At 38.8% G+C, this 23,830-nt stretch overlaps 1 protein-coding gene across 5 annotated transcripts in view; it reads right to left on the minus strand.

Moving 5' to 3' along the window:
* GRB10 (growth factor receptor bound protein 10) overlaps positions 1 to 22,177 on the minus strand; it is a 97,840-nt gene extending 75,663 nt beyond the window's left edge. For 2 of the 5 annotated variants that reach the window (XM_072412118.1, XM_072412117.1), the window contains exons 1-2: positions 21,882 to 22,175; positions 998 to 1,075 (exon numbers count right to left, since the gene is read on the minus strand). In XM_072412118.1, the coding sequence (XP_072268219.1) occupies positions 998 to 1,045 (48 nt within the window). In that variant the 5' untranslated portion in view covers positions 1,046 to 1,075; positions 21,882 to 22,175. Of the gene's footprint in view, positions 1 to 997; positions 1,076 to 21,881 lie in introns of all 5 variants that reach the window. The other 3 variants (XM_072412116.1, XM_072412119.1, XM_072412120.1) reach the window with 3 other exon arrangements.
* Positions 22,178 to 23,830: the final 1,653 nt, after the last annotated feature.

Consider the following 23,830-nt stretch of genomic DNA (forward strand, 5'->3'; position numbering starts at 1 on the left):
ATTCATTAAAGGAACGGCCCATTCATTACTTAGAACTAGTACTGTACTGTTCTTTCTGCCTCTCAGTTTTCACACAATAGTGAGATCTGACAAGCAGAAGGAACAGTACAATACTGGGCATATAACACGACCCCCAAATGATTGGTTAGAGTGGGGGGTCGTCTTATACGCCCAGTCGCCTTATACACCGGAAAATACGGTACTTTATGCAGCTCCTATATGAAACACACATTTTATGAATTGTTACTATACAGTAAGCGTTAGAAGCCAATAAGGTGCAACCATGTTTACATACTGCCGCCATTTATACATAGATTTTAATTCTAACAAAAGCTGGGCTCACGAAAGCAAGAAAGTGCCTGCCACTACTTTATCTGTACAGAAAGTCTAGTAATAAGTGATCACCCTAAAGCCTGCTCAAGCCCCTCTGCATACTCCCTCATTCAACCTGTAACATTGTTTGTGCTCACTTTGCTATTGAATGCGCACCTTAGACATTTCATTCCTGTACAGATCACATCTTGAATTTAGCCTTACATTTTAGATAATAAAAAATTGTTATGCATAAATGTTGTCTTCCAAGCAAAAATAAATTAATTGTATTACAATGCAAACTACACATTCCAACAGAAGAAAGCTTAGTGAAGATGTGTACATATCTTCCAAGAGGGTTCCAAATCAAACATACGGTTGTACAATTGACATTTTACAATTTGACTAGCCAAAATGTTTTAGATTACAAGCAATACTAAAGGCTTTTGGTCAAACAAATCCAGATTCTGAAGAGATTTTTGATATCAAAACACAACAAAAACACACAATTGAAATTTGGGTGCAATTATGACATTATGTGACAGGCTGCAACTGGCATTAACATTACCCATCGATCAGTTTTTTTGGTTGTGACAATAGGTAGGCAAACAATAGTTAATTCTGCCCATTCCAGTGGATTTTATTATCATACGAGTATACTTTTACCATGTATACTTCAACATACCTGGTAGTAAGGGTGTAAAAAGGCTTCTGGACACCCAGATAATGCCATTTGCTCACGATTCAAAATCTTTGCATAAACCTATAAAAAAACACAACAAATATTACAAACAGGTATATTGTTAATACTTCTGCTATTTCAGGAAAGGTTTACAAGCTAGTCTAATATTGTGGTAAACAAGTTTATTTACTTAAGCCTGACAAATAAATCTACAAATGACATACATTTACACAATTCCCATCATTTACTCAACTGCCAAGAAAATTGGCAATATTGCTAATACTACCTTGCCTCCAGCTGGTCGAAGGAACAGTTAGGAAGCAGACTGAAGGTAGCCTTCCGCTCACCACTCCAGTCAGGTTTGTCTTCAACATACCCAGAAATGTTGATTTTTTTTTTTTCTACTGCCCCATGTAACCTTGGGAGGGGAGGGCATTTTGTACCAAACATTGTTAGGGGAACTCTAATTTTTTTTTTCCCCTTCACTTTTGAGGCAGTTGGAGTAAACTTTGACTATGAATTTAACACCCCCCCCCCCCCCCAAAAAAAAAGTGCACAAAAAAAAAAAAAGTGCACAAGAGGAAAACAAAGTGGATGCTTTAACTTGGAACACTCCTACAGGCAAAGTTATGAGTTATGAACACAGCACAGGGCCACACACACAAGCAACATGCTGTGCCCTGAAACTTCTCTAAACAGTGTATGTACTGAAAACTGTGTACAAAGTTTTGCACAGAGCATAAACATGACCTGCACATAAGCAAATAGTACAAAAGACACAGTTGCTTTGGCAGGTATTGAATAGAAGTTAGTTTTAACGATCAGAATCTATATACACATAGAAGTACACCATTAAAAGGTTTGTTATGGGATGAATTTTACCATTTTAAACAGATTTAAAAGTAGTCTATTATAGGGGATCTACTTAGAATATAACGTGCATCATTGTGTGCCCTGTTCAACTGCACTTCACCCAAGGCAGCTGGCCTCATTCCTAATAAAATTCAGTGTGCAGTTACACCCTGCAGGCAGTGAAGATCCACTTGTTTCTCACAAATGGTGCAAAAAGCTTGTTCTCAGAGGTATCTCAACAATTAAATGGAAACTCCATGAGGCTTTTGCACATAAAACTCAGCAAGCTTTGTTAATCTGCATCAGCACAAGAGTCCTGAGGCTGGTGCAAGTAGAGCACATTGCATTGCTTTGTTTGGCATTTGGCCAAACCACTACACTTTTAAAAAGTTTTAACTTTATCATGTAGCAACCACCATTTTTTAGGAACAAGGGCTACAGATTGATGGCATCATGTTTTACATATTTACTGGCTGAGTTTAAGGAAGGTAGAAAGCAACTCCGACAACTATACTAAAACACTGTTGCTTGCCATGACAGCAGCCTTACTGAACACATTGTATATAAAAATAAACCAGAACCGGTTTCTTTCATTGGGTTCTGCATCGTCCCAGTATCTGTCTTCGGCCCAGAGCAGAAGAGGCACCAACATCTCTCTACTTCCTGCGTCACCCGATCTTGTACCGTGTAGAAAAATTGCTGATCTCACTGCACATGTGTGCGTATTAGCCACAAAAAATAAATAAAGGCCTAAATGGAACTAGAAAACCAGTCCCCAGGTCAGTTGCTAAGTACCATGCAAGTCATGGCTCAGATTTTGAACCGACTTTGGCATATTCATCCTTTCCACATGCTGGTAAAGACAACAAAATATCTAGTGCATTCAAAAACTGGATCTTATTTGAAAATAAGACTACAGGAATATTACACTACAAACCATTCTCCTAAATGTCTGAAGTGAAAATCCAAAGCGCGGGGGGGGGGGGGGGGTTGTCCTGCTTTGCCAAATATTTGGCAGAAGCACACAGGATTTACAGTACAATCTGGAATGCTTTCAGCACTTACTCTAACCTCAGCATGGAACATGCATGGTAAAGATTAGCTGCCAAGTCCTACATGAGCAGAAGAAAAACCTCAATGTCTCTTTGTTCATGTAGACTGTGCCAGGCTGGAGAACCAGTTAGAAACAAACCCATCTACAGCAACTCAAGTCAGTAACTGTTGTAAAGTTTTTTCAGTAAGAAATAAATCAAGTGGTACAAGATCCTGACCAATTACAATTTAGGAGCAACTCTACATTCAAAAACATCTAGAAAAGAAATAAGGTGCAGACATGAATTTTATGCACAACACAGATCATGGAACAGTCCAAACAAACCTTAAAGTAAAGCTTAAGATGGATGCAACAAACATGGATTTGTTGTATGCAGTAAGGACCTGTCTTTGCCTTTATTGGTTTTCATGGATATACCAGTCAGCTGTAATGAGCTGGATTGACACCCTGCTAAACTACAAGAATTTTTGGGCTTACCTAGAGAATAAGTTGTCAATGTGCTCATTTAAACCAAAATGTTTTTGTTTTGAGCAGGGAATTGGTAAAGTTTTGACAACCATGTCCTATTCAATTTGTCTCCAATTTTAAGCAAGGAAATCCATCATTTAATCAGCTGAATAAAAAAAAATCCCTTGTATACCTCTTCCAGCAAGAACTTGAAATTTTCCCTCATTTTCAGTCACAGTGGTCATCTCCCTAGTGGGAGACCATATTTCAATGGCTTTTTTGCAGAAGACAGTCTTTTTGCCCAGTCTTCTGCTGCACAGACAAGGTTGAATATACTTGAATGTCCACCTGCATAAGGATCTTGATTACATCAAATATCTAGACCAGTAGCAGGTGCATGATATTTCTTGCCTTTCATCCAAGATTAGTGTAGGCCTTTGAAGAAAGCATACTTACCTGCTTGACCGAGACCCTCCACCAGTCTTTACTTACAACCCTTTAGTTCCCCAGCTATAGGTTTATCAGGTGTTTAATGCAACTTTGCAGCAAATTCTCTATATGGACCATACATACATAATATATTTATTTATTTTTTTATAAGGCAACCATATTCACACCATCCCCTCAAGGTAGCAGAACTTCAGCTTATCTTCCCGATAGCAGAACTCCTCAAATGCTTTAGCAGAACCCCTCAAATGCCTCTGCCAAGTTTTATTTGTTGCCCCTTCTCTGTAGTCAAATTTTAAGATACTTTTTGTGAACTAGAGCGGAGGCCCTCAACCCCACAGTCTGGGCGGCCAGAGCACCGAGGCTAGTGGTGGTTTGCGTCTCTGGTAAGAATCCCATACGAATCGCAGGCTCAGACTTGCGATGGGAGAGTGGGCGGGTTCTGGCATTATGACATCACACAGTCTGTAGAGTCAGTGGTCCGCGAGCTGCAAAAGGTTGGGGACCACCGAGCTAGACCATATAACCTGACCGCATATCCCAAATGCAGTCTTGCCACTTCATTACCCAAAAAAAAAAAAGCATTCAGATCGGCTTTAGGTGAAAAATCTTGCGATTGTTCCTTGCAAAATCTGCAAGCATAAGTGACCTTTAATACCAAGCTATATTATCAGAAGGAGAGGATGCCAAAATAGTACCTTTAACGAATTCATCCTCAATCTGCTACAATATATTTAAACAAAAAACATATTTAAGTTTAAAGACACCCATTATCTACAACAAGGAGTCGCAATGGGCACAAGATGTGCACCATCGTATGTGAACATCTATTTGGGAGAATGGGAAAACCACTCCTCTCCAATCCATCCAACAAATATCTTCTCCATATCAAAATGATATTATATCATCCTCATATGGACATGGTCAGAGGCCCTCCTTAATTTTTTTTCTGCGAGTTATAAATACCTTTAACTTGGCTTTTGCCATGTACTTCAGTAAATCTAAAGTTTCCTTCCTAGACACGTATTTATTCATCACACAAAGGTACCATCGATAAAACCTTTTTAGAAAAGACACTGCAGGTAACACAATGCTACATTCAGATAGCGAACACGCAGTACCTTTAAAGAGAAGTATCCCCTTGAGTCAATACATCAGGATCAGATGTAATTGCTCCACAGATTATAAGTTTGAAGTTGAAGCCAAAGGCCTGCAAAAAAGATTTACTTGCAAGAGGTTATAGTAAAAACCTTCTCAAAAAGGCATACAAAAAAGCTAACACTTAACTGTATTTCGCTGTTAACTAAAACAGATAATTTGTACACACTGGTTAGGTTAATTACAAGGTACAACAAACACCAAGCAGTTTCCAATATCCTACGAAAACATTGGCACATTCTTAGATCCGATACAAAGACATCCAAATTTGTTTTACAATACCCATCTATCACCTACAGGAAATCTGCCTCTTTAAAAAAGATAATCTGATCTGTAGTCATTATACATCCCAACAGCAAAACCTACCACAACCACCAGGAACCTTTAGGTGGTAGATGTCCTCCGTGCCCTTTTGGCTTAAAGAACAAAGAATTTTTATTGCCAAATAAGCAAATACATAAAATCAGTAAACATATTGATTGTTCCACAACAGGAGTAGTATACCTCATTACATGTATTTGTAAAAGATTCTATGTAGGAAAAAACAAAAGGGCACTTCGGAAGAGAATGTATGAACATTTGTACTCCATTAGTACAGGCAAAATGGTCACCCCGATTAGTTTCCATGTAGGAACACATCACAACTTTGATAATTCTGCACTCTCTTTCCGTTTTAGAACATATCACCCCTAAACCTAGAGGGGGATGTGTAGACCAACTTTTACTTCAAGCTGAAACTAAATGGATTTCTATCCCTAAAGCTACCTCTTCACCTGGATTAAACAACGTTTTGTCGTTTAAACCATTTTCTAAACTGTTATTATTTCTATCACCTCTATCTCTGATGTGAGGTATCTCATACCTTTGTTTAGACATGAGTTGACATCATTACGATTTTAGGTATTGTCTACAACCATTGTACCAGTATAATTTATATTGACACAAATTAGAACAAATAATAAATACTAATTTGTTATCGATCATGTACTGTATATCTACACAACAAAATTATGCATTGCATATAACACCTTGAGATAGAAGGTATTCATTTATGATATCTATATCCATGACTTAAGAATTCACTAGCTATGATTTATATAATAAAGTATACTGGTAACTATATTAATATGGTACCCAACTTTGATATGTCATATATGTACATGTATACTTACCCATTTATCAGCCTTAACCCTTCTAATGTTACAGGTATTATGTGTATCTACAGTGTTATTTTAATCTATTTTTTCAAATACAATTTGTATAATGAGTATACATAGTATAGGTCCCATTCTTTTTATTTCATTGTTAACACCTCTAATAACACATCATTTTTTCATTAAAATATAGACATTCATACACACACACACACACACACTTCATTTAAATAACTTTTTTTATATAATTTGAAGAGTAACCTTGTTGCTTCTTTATATTTTTTTATTATATAGTTTTTCACATGTAAATTGCCTCACCTACTAATGCCTTACAGGGGACAGGGGCACCCCATAGTGAGTGCTTTTAAAGGACACTCTCTAAAATTCAGGGAGACACGGTTCATCTTTCCCTAACCCCCCCCCCCCCCCGTTTGATCAACCGTGCTGGGCTGATCAGGATCCGTTGATTCAGAGCTCTGCCTCTGATGCTATAGCGGGTGAAGGCATCAGAGGTTTGACGTGACCATTAGGGCCCACCCAGCAATAGGCTGGTCCTACACTAGCATCACTATCTAAATATTTGTATAATCACAACCGTGTATGCACTCGCACACAAGCCCAGCCCATGCTCACGTATCTTTATTTGTATTTTTTTTCTCAATCCCAAACTTTATTCACCCTCAAACGGAAGTAGCCCGTTTCAAATAGTAGCATAAATCAACAGGATAGGCATGGCAATTCACACATGTGCAGTATACTTAGTAATTAGATTTTCTAACCCATAAGGATGAGCACCTGGCAGCCTGAGCCCTGGTTTGGACAGCTGTCACCAGCTTTTTTCCCCCCCAGTACCACCTCACACAACATTATGTAATGATTTTACTAAGGCACCTAACCATAATGTTTCTATTTCATTTTCTAAAGATATTTAATCTTAGGACAATTCTTCCTTATACTCAGAAGCACCTCTCAATTAACCCATCTTCTTTGGAATACCCTACCCTATTTTTGATAGTATTCCTAACACTGCTTACAAGATCCAACACATCTTCTGAGGTATGTTTTTTATCTAACTTTATTATTGTTGATTAATATCATATTTGATCATTACTTTAAACTATAAAACAAAACCATTACCATTATTTTCTCATTGATTTATCAGGTTGATATAAAAAAAACTGCAGCCAGTGTACATTTAAATTTTAGGTACGCTATTTTGTGGATTTAATGTATATTACATAATTAAGATATATTTTCTGTAATGCTACTAATATATATATATATATATATATATATATATATATATATATATATATATATATATATATATATATATATATATATATATACACACATACATCAGAAGAGACCATAAGTACAGTACTGACCCACATCTTGGACTCTTTTATAAAGTCATGGTTAAACATTGCCATGGCCTTTTTTACCAATTATGTTTCTAAGAAGTATATGTTTTAGAAACTGAAATAAAAGGTTTTATGTGATGCTAGAATTATTTTCTGCCGCTGTCTTTCCACTTTTTCCCCCAAGCTATATTATGTTAAAAGTAAGGGTGGCAACATTGAAGCTTGGGGTACACCACTAAACCTTAGACCAGTTAAAAAAAATCATTTATTTTCCAAATAGTCTTTAAGACAGTCCTCCATCCAATTTCAGGTGGAATTTACCAATTCTATACACTAGTGAGGTATGAGGGGGTCAAAATCTTAAGCATGCTATAAACAGATAGATGCCATTTGTACTAGTTTTAACTTTTTCTTGCCAGAGCAGGTTTACTTGCCAGCTTCAGATTCTTTGCAAAGCCATGCCAATTTTTATTAATAAACTGTTGATGTTAACTCTCTAACTAATCTTCCAACTACTGATCTTTAACTCTCTGGTCTGTAGTTTCCTAAAGAACTCTGCTCTTGGATGTGTGGGATAAGCCATTTGGTCCACACTATACATATTTTAAGACTTTGGCAGTCTATGATATTGATTGTCCAAATATTTTTTTTGTTTTAGATTTGAAATTTAGGAATATAAATTTTAGAATAAAGGAGTCTCATTGCTGATTTGTTCTGGTATACGGATGACAGATCAATACATTTACAGTACTTAAAGGCTTCAGAGTTTCAAAAAAATTTACAGACCTCATGTGTCAGGTTAATGCTTCTGAAGCAACTGGCACAGCAAAGAAACTGACACTCTGGGAACTTTAAAGGGATCCTGTCTCTAGACAAAATTTTTACTGGTAAATATGTAATCATTGTGAATACTTAACTGCAGGGTTTAAAATTTACTTGTTGAAATTATTGTTCTGCTAAAAGGTCTAAAGAGATTTTCCTGTTCATCTCACAGGAAGTCAGCAAAATCCTTATTTGAGGAAAGAAAACCCACACAAGCATGCAATTTAACAGCTTGTGATAACTTTGCAATTGTTGATAATAACTAAACTGACAGAGCCTGACAGATTCTGGCTTATCCATTGTTCAAGTCTATACATATTCTAAACAAGCAGTAAAAGTACTTTCAGAATTATATTTAAACATACAGGGATGAATGAGTGCTTGTTTATGATGACTGCTTGTTTCAGATTCCATAAACTGAGAGCTGGCAATCTGCCAACGATCCATTGCAATAGTTCATGGAGGTAATTTCCAAACATTTTTTTCAGTCACGATTATGAGTGCAGTTAAAAGCATGCCCAGAAAAGCTTTTTTTAAACTTTATAAGTACCGTATATCGTGTATGTACTGTTGTGTCAGAAAAAACACTGACACAACAGGAAGAGGAAAAGTTAGGAATTTCAGGGCCTCATCCCCAAATGCAGTCAAATAGTGGATCCCACCACCCTATTGCTCCAAGGAAAACAAAAAATGGAATATACCTTTAGAAACAGAGGATCTAGGCATCCTGGAATATCCAAAAATTTAAAACAAGTTTTTCCCTTTACATAAACTAAATAAATCTGCTATAACTATACAGAGTTAAGGTTTATTTTCTCCACTTTATTTTGTCTCATACATTTCATATGCCAAGAGTTTACTTTTTTGGTTCACAGATTGAGACAGCCACAAGTTAAGAAGGGCCAACCACCACTGCACTCTTGGGATTATAAAATTGCCACCAAAAAAGTGCAAAGCAACAAAAACAAATATTTAAAGGGGATGATCAAAATATGGATGTTTACATGGGGGATTAAGGGTTCTAAGCCTGTGTATTTAGGAAATAATGATGTGCATTAATAAGTCATCTAGGGTATAAAAAAAAGGTTGCCACCCATTTCACTCTGCAACTATTCAGGGTCCTGTTGAAGAACAAGTACACAAAGTACTATGTGGTGTTTTACACTCCCAGCAAGAATCAAATACATTCTATATCCTTGCTCTGTATACACATGGCAGATCTACTACATGATGTGCTACTTTTAAAATTCTGTATTTTTCTCCCTGTCCGAGACCAAGGGAAAATGGATTCTGGTTTCAGTCATATTAGAATTACAATAGATTCCGGGATGCCATGATTTTTTTTAGTGTCCCGAAAGATCAGAATTTTTTTTTTTTTTTTTTAAAGGCCCAGCACTTGCAAGATGGGATAACCTGCTCCATTTTAAAGGCCATTCTCATGGACAGTGTATTTCATGCATTAAGTGCTGTTAGGTAGCCCATTTATTTTGAAAGCACAAAGCATTAGCATCTTTGTTGTGGTGTGCTGTAAAACTTGTGAGTGCATTGCAACTGCATCTAAACCCACAGTATCATTCCTGTCTACATCACAAGATCCTAACCTTCATGTTTTGCAACCTGAGTACTCGTCTACATTTTTTTTTCACTGAAGACCTAAAGTTTTTTTTTTTAACAAAAAATAAATGCATTATAAAATGTTGTTGCTTGGTGACCTTTTGTTTACAACCAGTGAGTCACTAGATTTTCAAACGCACATAGAAGTTCCAAATTATGCACAATACAGTCTGCATTAAGACTGTCTGACTCAAGACTTTACATCCATCCCCATGTAGGGTCAAATAAATGTTAAATGCAGTAGTGCCACAAAACACCATCAGTTGCCCTTATAACAAAAATCAGTAACACTTAAAATACTTTTAGAAGCTGGCACACCATTTCTAAGACAGCAACTTTCCCACAAAGGCACCTGATGAGAACTCACAGCACAAAAAAATACTAAATCCATAGAGAATTATTTTGCTGTGAAATACATAGTTTTGACACAAACAGTTGGGGTGTGGGAAAGTAAATTCTTTTAAAATGCTGCATATAATGTAAATATGTATTGAATGTTTTTTTATTAACCAGACAAACAATGAATGGTTAAGGAAATTTGAACTGTTATAGTGCTGTAAATTTTAGTTTACTATGGAAAATTTGTAGAAATATCTCTAGACCAGGAGTCTTAAACTTAAAAATACTGCAGTCTCCACAAAAAACAAAAACAAATATTACCTTTCCTTTATAACATACCATATCAACTACTACACAGAATATAAAGGATCATACATTAATTAGCACACTTTGTGGCCATTGACCATAGCAACCATTTGGAAAAATATGTTCAGATGCCTGTTTAAAAAGTCATTCCCTTCCTGACTCAGCACACTAAAATAGCAGAGCTATTGGATGCAGCACATCAAGTATCTAAATAGCGAAGAGTGAGACTCAAACATTACATTCATAAAAATATTAAAATTCCAGGTGCATTTTGTAGGCTTGACACATCTAAAGCTACCACTTGCAACAGACTCTAAAATCCATTTGCCCCATACATAACCAAGCCCATTGTTCACCCCAGAAATTTTTCCAGCTGTGTGTTGGCATGCTGTAGCTGGGTGGTACTAGACACGGCAAATTTAGTGCTCTTGTTTATGCCATAGGTATCCAGTAACCCCCATTGTGTCAGTGTTCTACCCTTCACCCTATACTATGTAAAGTTCCAACTTTCCAATGTCTAGCTTGTTAGTATGTCGAATTTTCCATTATTATGCCCAAACTGTTCAGTGCTGTGTATTTTGATCCAAATTCCTACTGTTCCATGTTTCAATAGCGTAATCCCTTGTAGTGTGGTTTTGTTCACATTAGCTATTAGCATATTAGCTAAAAAAAAAAAAACACATTTACTACACATACTGCACATGCCCCTGATACATTCCTGATGTCGGGCATGTGCACATGCCCCTGATACATTCCTGATGTGGGGCATGTGCAGAAGGAGCAGCCCACAGCCACCTGGGATATGGTACACAAATATCCCAGGAGGCTGCGGATTTACACAGCAATCTTTACCACCATGATATGAAGGTTTCTATACAAGTGAGCTGTAAGGCTGCAGAATGACATGCAGCATTCACACACAGCTATCAGACAGGTATGACACCATTACACATACCCACTCGGCCAAGGAAATTTTTAAAGGCAGCTTTTTTACTATAGAAACCACAGCACAAGCTAGAGAATGGGGGAGGAAAAGCCTGTGTCCTGATCTCATTCCAGCTGTGCTCTCTGCCCAGCTCTTAGCAGCTGGAATCTTCTGAATGGATAACATCTCAGAACAGAGCAGCCTCTCTGTTGTCTGTTTAGAGCTGGAGATGAGAGCCAGGCGAAGGGGCACAGCAGCCGGGCACTCTACCCACTAAAATGGGCCTAGGGAGATTTTTGCAAGCGATAAACACACACACGATTAAAAAAGGGCACCTGTCATAAGCCCTTGGGGGCCCCAATTGTCAGCCTGCGGAATTTTTTTCCAGGAAGGCCTTTTGTGGTAAATTAATGGGAAAGGTACATGTCCAATTCCTAACTGATCAGCTTTCCCAGGAGAAACTGACCTAACCCATCTCATGGAGACAGAATACAAGTATTACAGATCCTAACAAATTGCCACTAAACAAGCATCCAAATTGCATTTTCCTTGCCATTAGACTTATTATCTGTACAGGGTACACAACATAGAGCTGCAGCATCTGCTTTCTGTGGGTACACTGTTGCAGTTCCTCTACAATTTAAATCAGCAATGCAATGATGGTAGCCAGTAACACAAATCTGTGACATAGCCAAAGAGAAAGAGCAGTAAACAAGGAGATAAGGATTTGACACTACCAAAGTGTCTGAACTCCGTGATCCTTGCAAGGTATAACATTAGCCTAGTGGGGGATATTTACATTAGTTATATGTAAACAAAGCTGAGAAGGCCACAAAACGCATCCTACACAGTAGTAGCCTACATGAGCTACAAGATATCCCAATACTGTGTAATCCAAGTTTCTCCCATTAGATCATTTGTGCGCCTTTGCTCAGACTATGAACATTACATTTTTATGAACAATTGGCAAAAACAGGTCATCTCATTCATGTTTGTAGCTATAAGCAATGTGAAGATCATATTAAAAAGGTTAGAAACACCTGTTGCTTGTATAAATAAAATCATGTCAATGTTAAAGAATGCTTGACCAGAGATGGATAGATATACATACACAAACAGTCTACAGCACAACTTCAGGTGGCCAAATTGAGGACCGAAATGGAAACGCAACTTTGTTATATCAAATGTCAGTTGCCCTAAACTAAAGGGGTAGTTTGGGTTAGGCATTTCTGTTTAACAGTACATTGCCCTAACAAAGAAAGCTGTAGCCAAGCATGAAAAAATCAACTGCCACGTCAGAACATATGGGCTTCCTTAACTTTTAAAGTGTTCCTTTGGTAAATTTTGATTCTGCTACATTCTCTGTGGGTAAATGAGGGAAGCAACTGCCACCCCCCCCCCCATTCTCTGAGTAAATAAGCCTCACCGCTACACCAGTCCGAGCTTATCCCAGCAGACTGGGTAAAATTTTATTTTCCCTTTTACTGCAGTCTTGTCCTCACTGGAAGATTCTGTTTCCTGTCCTTGTATCCCATGTAATTTTTAAGTCACTGAGACAGTTTTAACCCTTAAAACAAGTCCCCCTTCCTTTGCAAACCCACTCCCCCACCCCCCAAAAAGAAAAATAGAATAGGCCTGTTCCCTTCTGCAGATCCCAAATACTGTAGCTACCCATCAAGTTAAAAACCGACAAGAAGTTTCAAGAGGCAGGAAGCTTGCCCCCCCTCCATTCTTCACTATAACCCAGTTACCACATAGAAGATGCAGAAAATTCTCACACATGATTTGGGTTTAGACAGTGATTTATATTTGTAAATATTTGTGTTGCAACATTTTCTGCTACCAGAATGTGTGACAGATTCAAGTGCTACCAACTAAAACACAGTGCCTTTGTGTTAATATTTATTCAGCAAGGTTATACCTCTCTGTTACTGGTGTTTGGGGAATGCTTCACTGGGTTTCACTATGCTTCTGTGTCTACAGTTGAGGGTGTAGTGAATTCTGCCCAAGTGCATGTGCCATGCATATCCACAATGCTAGGCAAGAAGTGTTTAACCCTCACACCTAGATGCACAGTCCCCTGAATCTGGGCTCTAGTAGCCTTCACCGACATCAAAAGACCCTCTTGGACAACTGCACTTTCTAACAGTTCATATGTTTTCTACCAACCTAAAATAATCCACCCTCAATGCCAATATACTTAATGAAACACCCATCAACTTGCTTCCCTCAATTTACATTCCAGTACCAGAGTTCACAGAAGACTTGAAAAGTCTTTCATAATCATAATTTCATAATCATTTAACGTTCCAGGCAAAGATATGGCAGTGTGCAAGTCATGCTCTTAGCCTCTATGTACTATATGTAAGAAATATTGCTGCAGGCATGTTAGGGTTCTTAATAGGTTGTCAAGCACATATATGCACATAGACCAAGCTACCATTTAGACCTACCACATGCGCACCAAAGCATTAAAGGTCAATTTATATACCGCTTAAACCCCACGCCTTACATCTTCCTGAAGTGTCAGCTGTCACCCTGTCCTGTCTGTCCATGTGCTATCAAAGCATAAAGTTTGTGTATTTAATCCTTCACTCCTGTATAGCTGCCTACTGACATGTGGTATGGTGGCAGCTGGTCTGGTAATGTGTAGTAACAGGTCCCCTATGTGTTTCAGTCAGATGGAAGGACTTTTTAAGGGTCAGGCAACTCAACCAGACAAACCCAAATGGGCAGTGCACAGTTGCAGCAACCATTCTGTCAGGCAGTCAGTGGTGAGGGGCTTGAATTCAATCTACTCACAACAAAAACCCAAATAAGAATTGCAGTGGCAGCAGTATGTCAGTTTCTTTGTGTTAGTTCAGTTGACATTGCTAGTATTGTTGGTTCAATACTTCATATTTGAGTTCCATAGATTCTATAAACTTATCCAATACGATTACTAACATTGTTAGCGAGCACCAGTTGTAAATATTAAATATCTATTTTTCTATTGAACTATAAACTTTTAGGCTGTGAGACCACTGCCACTGGTCGTTCATCAATCTGTCCTATCAGGAACACCAATGGAAGACAGCACAGCAGGAGCTACTAGCTCAGTGGACATGGATAACAAGTGTGCTGGGGGGGGGTCAAAATAAAAAGTTGGAGCACCTTCTCCCCCTCATTTTCTTGCAAGCCAGAGCTCACCTTAAGCTTGGCTGACCACAAATGTTGTTAAAGAAAAATCTGAAGTAAAACCTTTAGTTATGACAACTTTTGCGGATGATTAATAGAATTCAGCCACTATTAACAATAGAAGATTCATGCAAAGCCACCAAGTCTCCAGTACTGCTGGCATGAAGCAGGAGACATGATGCAAAAGAGAGCTATGAGAATATGAAAATTCATATGCTACATTCTGTAAACTTCATTGGCAATATGAATATTTGAGGAGCTGCAAAATTAGTTATTTAAATTTGCAATATAGTACTTTACATTTGCACCTTTTATGAGATATAGATTTAGGGCATGTTAAGACTAGTGGTATTATGCCTGTGTTTAACACCTAAATGCAGTAAATTGCCAGGCTTCTGAAGTGGTTTACTAAAAGCATAGCTAAGTGGTGCAGGCGTTTTCCCCCACATTTTGTAAACTGAAACCATTTGTAAAAGCCATTAGCCAATATAAATAGCAATTAGCCAATGGACATCAGCTCTTCCTCCCAAAAAAAAAAAAAAAAAAAAAAAAAAACATTGCAATAAAACCAATTTTTTTTTTTAAAGATATATAGAGGTTCACTCCCCTAAGGTTATTTTGTTGCAATGTTCTTCTGTGAAGGTTTCCCATCCAGTAAACCACATACCACTGCAGGCTGGGTGCTGAAAACTGCTCCTTTGACCCTGTCCAGTAGAATCTCCTGCCAGCCTTAAGCACTAAAGCTATGGTGGAGAATATACTGGTTTTGGAATGCAGCATGTAGGGTAAGGAGCTTATGCACAAGTTTGTGTAATGTGTATGCCCAAGTGCTCCCACACTATGAACAGCATTTGGGCTGGGCTCTCAAATGCTCCATTTTTCCAAATCTCTCCATTTTCGGTGATATCTCACAGCAACCCACATTGCATTGCCCTGCAGTGAAGGACTGTTAGAATATCATTAGGAATAAATGGTACTGCATAGTATTTGGTAGGCTTACTACCCACATTAAATATGTAAATAGGCCTCCAATTAACCATCAACACCAAATAATTCTCCCCATGATAATTTTCTTATGAAATGTTGTACAGAGTGTTTATCCTACCCCTTCATTCCCTAGCTATTTTAACAGCCAGTACTGCATTTTCAAGACCAGATGATTGTTTTCCCCATTTTGTCAGGAATGCCAATTATTTTCCCCTATGGAGGGTTGGCAATCAGCACGTTTTGTGCAGATTAGCCATTTTGATATATCATCTAGTCATAACTCTATGCCAGTAATTCACCTTGGTATGTGCATGCCTGCTAACGGTTGCATAAATTGATGACTGCAAGCATGGGCAAAGCACACATTTTGCAAGCCTATAGGAATTTGTAATAAAAAGCAAAAATGCCTTTTACAGGAGAATTTAAAACCACACATACTTTAGAACAAGCATTAAGACCACAAGCACACAAATCATACATATGCAAGTTATATATCTTGCAGTGTTTTTACTTGAAAACTCTTTGCTGCAGGTGATCTATGACTGCTGGTGCTTTTGACTATTTCTTAACACAATAGAGCAGCTAGAAAATCAACCTATTGCCTATAAAAAATCCTCATGATTCCCTAATCGATGGATACACACAATTTACTTATGCATTACCTAGGCAGTTATAAGGTCAGTCTACTCTCAGCCCTGTTTCACTATGTTTTCCCTGAATGCTGCATTTTATCAGTGGGGGGCAGACCTCATATTTTCACACAAAATGTATAAAGTTTGTGTACACAAGCTTTTCAGAGTAATCTAAAGAAAAATAAAACCTAATTGCATGTGGTACGCCTACAAGTTGTATTTACACCAATTTATGTGGACAATTGCATGTACACACAGCATTCAACATTCCTCTACAAAGACAAGATTCACAAGAAAAAAAGCAAACAAGTCTATGTACACTAGCCCAAAAGCCACCTGCCTTATAGTACTCTGTACACCCCACACCTGATTGTGCCCATGCTCACAAATGGTTGAGGAGGTCAACATCCAGGTCTAGAGAAGCTTTCAGGTCCTTGCTGATGGTAGATAATGCATCATGGGAGGCAGTCACACAACCTTTATTCCCAGAAGCACCAGGTATGTTGTGGCAAATACAATGCAAGTTAGTGTACAATACATCCCCTTGAAAACATTTGGGCAGCATTTTCTTTTAAGAAACATGGGCAAAACTCTAAACAAGCATTTACACTAAAGCTGTTGAGTTACTAGTGACACTGTAAAAGTCCTGTAGCAGCAAAGTAACAGTACTGTAAAGACAAGGGTACACAGAATTCATAACAGTCCTATGCAAGAGGTGACCTCTGACCAGATGGACATTAAACTTGCTCATAAACACTATCTAAACCACACATCAAGAAGAAGTTTATACTGTATGCTAGGGAGCGATAGTTGGTTAGTTTGGGGGGGGCGCAACGACCCAAGTTCACATTGTAGACTTTTGAGGCCGTTTAGGGAGACTATTTAAGTGAACATTTAACCAAATTTTGTTCTGTACTACAGCATGATTTTGAACAGATTTTTACTTGGAAAGGTCTTTTACCTTTCTTTGAAAACATGGCTACCCAACCTAATATTGACATGCTCAATACTGGCATAGCCAAATTACAGCCAAAACTCTACACACAAGAGTCAGTGAACTGCAGTATGCCAACACCTGACCACATGTGCAGCTTTAATTGTCATCAGCCAGTGAAATTTCTTTTAGATCTGACCACCAAAGCCATAAATCAAGTCCAGAGATGTGGTACACACAACCACCACTTCAGAGGTCTGCATGACCCTGCACATACAAATCAAAATAGTGTGTGAAAACAATTGTCCAAAACAGAGAACTCTAGTATTTTCAAAAGCAACCTCTACAAAGTGGTTTGCCATACATTCCAAGACTGGACATGTAGCTTCTGGCTGCCCTTGGCCACTTACATTGATTTCTTGGTAACTCTTGAAACATTGAGCAGTAGCTGAACACTGGTAAATGCAAGGGCATTGCAGTTGTTTAAGACAGGGGTGGCCCATAATCACTTTGTTAGGTGAACTGAACTGCAGTTGCACAACAATCAACGCAGGTCACTCTTAAAAATGCTCCTGGACACATTACCATTTAAAATGTGAAGCCTGGGAGTAGCCACCCATGTGGTTTTATGCCACAAATCTGAAATAATGTATCCCCACATAACACTTAAAAGTGATAATCAATGTGTGACACAAATATAGCATCTGTCATTGCTAAGGTGGCTTTATAGATGGTATTACAGGGGTAAAGACCAGATCAGCAACTACATGCAAGCAATTTGTGTCTGGTATGATTTTGTGTACTAAATAGTTTAAAGCCCAATATTTTTGTTTAAAGCCTATACAAGCACGACAAACGTGAACTTGTTTGGCACTATGCATGTTAAATGAAAGGCACCACAAGGATAAAAGCTGGCATACCTTGAACTTAATGTCTTTTTTAACCTAATTGACCATTTAACCCTTCTGCTATTTAGGCCACAAAAATGTGTCAGTTGAGGGAATTGTCTCAGGTAAGCTCTGCCGATAAATTGTGCCGGTGAATACTAGCCTGTCAAAGGACCAGGACTGACAGCAGCATGACTTACTGATAAGCATACAGAGGTAAACAAATTAAACATGTTTTGGGAGGGGGTGGGGGTAGGTAGGTACAGGGAGGACAGATGTGCAAAGGGTGATACTTCCCCTTCCTCTTAGATTGTTAGCTCTTCTGCGGAAGGTCCTCTCCTCCTGTGTCACTGTCTATCTGTTCATTTGCAATCCCTGTGTCACTGGTTAGGTAGGAAACATTTATAGTTTCAAAGAGATATTTGCAACACTGCACACTAATCATTGTTTATGTCCTTGATCTATCTATTCAGGGTTGCTTAGTGCGTTAACATGAATTACCACATTGGATCTGTCTGAATAAATAAAATTGCAATAAAATATTACCTGTACTGTTGTGACCCCCCATTACCACATGCATATGTAGAAAACAGTATTACTGTGAAAACAGTACAGCCAAGCAGTACTAACACTGCAACTGGAAAGCAGCAACTCATTCACCAATACACCATCTCTCCTTGGCCAAAGCCACAGAAAGCATAGTATTGTCATCGGCCAGTGGTCAAAGAGGGGGGCAAGCCAACGACATTGTGTTTTGGTGAATCACTGCCACCATCATAATGCTATTTTTATTTCAGTATTTTTTTTAATAAATGTTATCATGGCTGTAGTGGTCTTTTCATGTTTGACTTGTGAAAAGCTTCTATATCATGACCACATGTTTGCTTGACTATGCTTACACATCACCTGTCCAGTCAGAAGTTAGCTGAACCAGTAAGTAGGATGACCTTGCTTACTATATAGCACAGAAGATGTTTAAAACATGACTTTACTATGAAAAGTACAATGCAAATAACTACAAATTGTATTTCAGCTATGCCAAGTTAAATGTAAATAGAGAAAGATGCAAAAGAGCAAAAAGGTGCAGCCAAAGTACAACAGCAGCATTATTTTGGTTTTATTTTGCCCAGAATATACACAGTGGAAATAAATGATGAGCTAATTTCATCACAAAAATTGGATGACCGGATGTTGCCAAGGGAAAGAAGCAAAGTCTTCTTGGTCATGACTAAAAAGATGTTAGAGCATGAAGCGCTAACTGCCATTTTCACCAAATGCACAGAAAACATGGGCCTTGCCCAACTAAAAATGATCTTTTTTTCTGATGTTAACAATGTGTGATATACAGATCAGAATATGTGATCTGAACAGTGTTTGAAATTTGTTTATTAGTGACCCTGAAGCACTAGGTTTATCTTGAATACAACTCTAGGTATGCTGCTGGAAACCCTCCTATAGTGTGCTATTTCCGCCACATCTTAGATTGTACATTGTTTCGGGCAGGTTTCCCTCCTCCTGTGACACAGTCTATCCATTTGCAACCCCTATTTAATGTACAGTTCTGTATACCATGGTGGCACTATATAATGTATAAACCAGGCTTGTACAGTTTTAATCTGTCAAGGCCACACAGGCCAGAATTTTATATTATTTGACTCATCTGACTTTGTAAACCATAATTTATTAAAGTTACTGCTCTCAGTAAAATAACGTGACCCGGGCTTTGAAAACTAGAGTGACAGCCCTGTTCTCCACTTTCCCCATCCTCCTGTAAAATAGATGCAAAAATCTCTATACTTTAGCATTGCTGTTCTCAACGCCAGCCCTCCAAAAGCAACAAATTGCACTTGTTTTATTAAATTTTAAATCCGATGAAACAGGTGTGATATCTAGCAAGCTGACAGTACTAAGGACCCATGGGCCATTTGATTCAACCGCCTGCATGCGCCAAAAATATTTAGTCAAACCTGGAAATGTTCAGAAAGCATTGTCCGCATGTCACATCACTATGGCAAGATGATTGCCAATATCAAAAACTATTAGATATTGTTTTGATCAAGCAACTGAGAATTTTAAGCAAGAAAAGTGGAGACACATTCGTTTGAGGAACAGAACATCTTTGACATGGCCTATAACGGAGCAAAAATAATCAGTTCCACTCCTTGGTGTTCACTTCCAATGGTAATGAAGGTTGGTTGAAATACTTTCAGCTGGTAAAAATACATCACTACATATTTAGGAGGTTCCATGTTGGAGGGGTGAGGTGGTACAGCCTCTCTGAATGAGGGTCAATTAAGTGTTATAAAGTTTTTGAGAGTAGATATAAGTTAATCACCTGAGCAAAGGAGAGGAAACCTGGAAAATGTGAACTAGTGGGAAAATTGAGGACTGGAGCCAAGAAATGCTGCTTTATTAGAATGCTGATCAAGCAACACAAAGATAAACTTAGCAGGTTCTGTCCTTGCAACAACCAAAGCACGTTTGTTTTGAGCCTCTCCTTTCACGTGGGTTTGTATTTTTCATCGTATCAGCTCCCTACTGCCAGTACCCTCCTCTCTCTCCTCCCCTCTCCAGAGGGGTGCTGCAGAATCCTTGGCAGCCGGCAGTGTCATTGAATTTGCTTAAAATAAACCAGTCAGATCTAGGAGACTCCCATTCGCACCCCCCCCCCCCCCCAAAAGAAAAAATTCTGATGGGGAAAGAACGCTTTCTCCTAGAGTCCCAGCCCACATGTGAAGTGAGGGTGGGAGGAAGATGTAATAACATGGAACGGTGCACGGTGGCTTATATACAACGTGCCCACAGTTGTCTTGAATTCACAGTATCAGAATCATTCACACTGACATTCGTGTTTTACATCTGCTTCACAAAAATGTTCTTAAGAGTTTCAAAAAACTTAAACTGGACCAGTATGGAAACATATCTAAATAAAAATAGCCATTTAAGGTTTTATAATGCTTAAGAAACGTATTTGTAGCAACATACAGGCAACTTTCTTTTAAAAAAATTGATAATATAAAGAACCTTTAAACTTTTTTAACTTTCCCCTGGGCCTCCAACCATCGAACCTTTCTTTTCTCACTAAGTCATTGGCTCTGTATGAGCCAGAAGAAGAGTGTAAACAAGTGAACTTCACTTTCTTCTCCACCCCCAAAGTCTAGTGACACAGCCAAAAGACTAACCTCCTCCCCATTCCTCAGGCTCACATTGCAGATGGGGGGGGAGATTGGGCAGCTCCGGGAATTTAAACCAACACCGCTTGTGTTACAAGTAGCAAGAAGAACACATGTTGCTACTCAAGTCGCAGTGCGATCATATGAACAGTGTGACCAAACTGCGAGCTCGTGGACTGAAGCTCACACGTGGAAAGGATTAGCACAGCCCCATGAGTGTCCCCACCATCTGCTAAGCGATGTGCGGGGCTTTACGTTATCATGAGTTGGCACATTTGGCAGGCGTGTGCCGCTATCTGTAGAGAAGGGTCATACTAGTGCTCACACATGTCAAACTTAGAATGAACAGGGGACATCGGCAGCCCAGCGATCTCTAGGAACACAACCTCCAGTGTGTGACTGGCCGGACCAAGGGGGGCAGCGTGAGCTGAGCACGTCCCATCCGTCTGCAATGCCTGCACTGGCCTATGCAGGGAAGCAATGGAGCGCAAGGAAACTCCACCACGCGTGATCACTACTTTGGATGTGGAAAGTCCTCTCTCCAAGCTCATCATCACCCCTTTCTCAGCATTCCCCCCCTAAATAGTCTGTATCAGCATACATGGTTTACAGTACCTGTTAGGTGCCTTGTATCCAATGGGCCTGGATGAGAAATATTCCAGAATAGACTTCTTTACTTCTAGGCACTTTTTCTTCTACAAACAAGCTCCAGTTAAAAATACAAAATATCCATTTGGCCAAGAAATCCTTAAAAGCGAGGGTATCCTTCTATATAAAAGAGTGTGCAGGCTCAGAAAGTAAGAAGCAGATTTGTATCCTGTGCGCTCAACGGTTGGATCCCTAATGCTGCAGGATTGTCTGTGCACTGCTCCACTCAGCTGACTCCTCTGCTTAGGATGCAATGCCACCGCCTCCCCCTGCTCCTGGCTTTATAAACCCTCCCCTCTCCCAGCTCACTACTAAATCGGGAGCGAGCAAGGGGGGTGGCCATGTCAGTTCACAAGACAGGAAGGGCACAGGGAGAGTACAAGAACACAAGTAGAACACAACATAGAGTACTACACATGGCTGATCCTTAACACTGACAGGGGGCCATTAAGGTGGAGACAGATGTCACACAATGAACAATGCGGCACAGCAGGGCTGGACACTCAGAAAAGTAGACACTGACAGCTTGTACAGCATGACAACTCCTGTATCTGAATCCAGGACCAGTGCAAAGTTATACTAAATGTTTACCAATCTGATTGTATTGTCTAGATCAGGGGTTCTTATCCAGACCCCCAATGGATTGTCCAATATGGTCCCATACCCCCTTTACTTGACTGTCGAATATATTAGTTGCCAAGGGGTAAATAAATAATACATTTTTGATTTAGTTTATTATTAAACTTTATTTTTTAAATCACCAACATGTTACACAACACTGTACATGAAAGTGGATCCATCATCACATCTTTATAAAATGAAAAAAAATGTGTTTTTTATATATTTTTTTTATTTTTTCTTTGCCACCATGGGAGTGAAGACCAAAGGGGAAACCTGCAGCCTCCTGGGATACATACGCACAGTGAGATCTGCATTTTTTTTTTTTAGGAGAACATGTCAATCTGTACCTGCGCAATGTGAGATCGAGTGACATGAGCAGAAGCTGGATGAAGAAGAAAGCAGATGGCCATGCCTGCTGTCCCATTCGAGCTGAAAAGAAGAAGTAAGCAGGGGCATTGGATCAATTGGAATCGTATTGGGGATCAAGGGCTCTTTAAAAGATAACTCAAAAGTAAAAATAATTTTTTTTTCTAATGAAATTACCACTTTAAATAGGGTTTGCAAATGACAGCCAGATACAATCAATGACACGGGAGGAGGAGAGCACCCCCTTCATGAAAGGGCTTACAATCTAAGAGGATGGGTAACATGTTTTTGTTCAAAGTTAACATGAGCCAGGTTTGTGGGAAACATATTAGAAAATTTGTAGAACAGTGGAGAATTTATGAATGTATGTTTGATGGTGTTAAAGATGAGCTAAACATAAAAATGTGAGCAGGCAGGTGCTTGATTCTTCTCCAATAAAAATACAGTCTGTGCATGCCTAGCTGTCAGGTACAGATCACCATGTGCATGCATGGAAGTTACATTATTCCAGCCGGGCCTATCCTAATGGACAAAGATTCCAAACCTAGAAAAGTACCAGGTAAAGATGTCATAGAGGGGAGGTAGACTTAAGTAAATAATTGTAAACAGGCAGGTAAGTGCCAGCAAGAGAACTGCTGCCACCAAGAAAAACCACAAAGTCTTTAGTGAAATGAGTATTTTACATTTTTTATCTTCCAATGGGCTTTATCACTGATTTAAAGCTTAAAATGTAAAAAAAAAAAAAAAAAAAAACTGCTCAATTTAGTGCAGTTACGTATTCACCAATACATCATGCATGTTGCTGTCCTGTTTAATGTAGTGTATATAATGTGAATGCTACCTGCCTTATAAGTAGTAACCTGCAGCAGATGAGTTGCTAATGCAAATGGCAGGCAGCATTCCTATTGGCTGCTGGTTGTTAAGGGTAA

This window comes from Pyxicephalus adspersus, chromosome 5 (assembly GCF_032062135.1).
Source record: "Pyxicephalus adspersus chromosome 5, UCB_Pads_2.0, whole genome shotgun sequence".
NCBI lineage: Eukaryota > Metazoa > Chordata > Amphibia > Anura > Pyxicephalidae > Pyxicephalus > Pyxicephalus adspersus.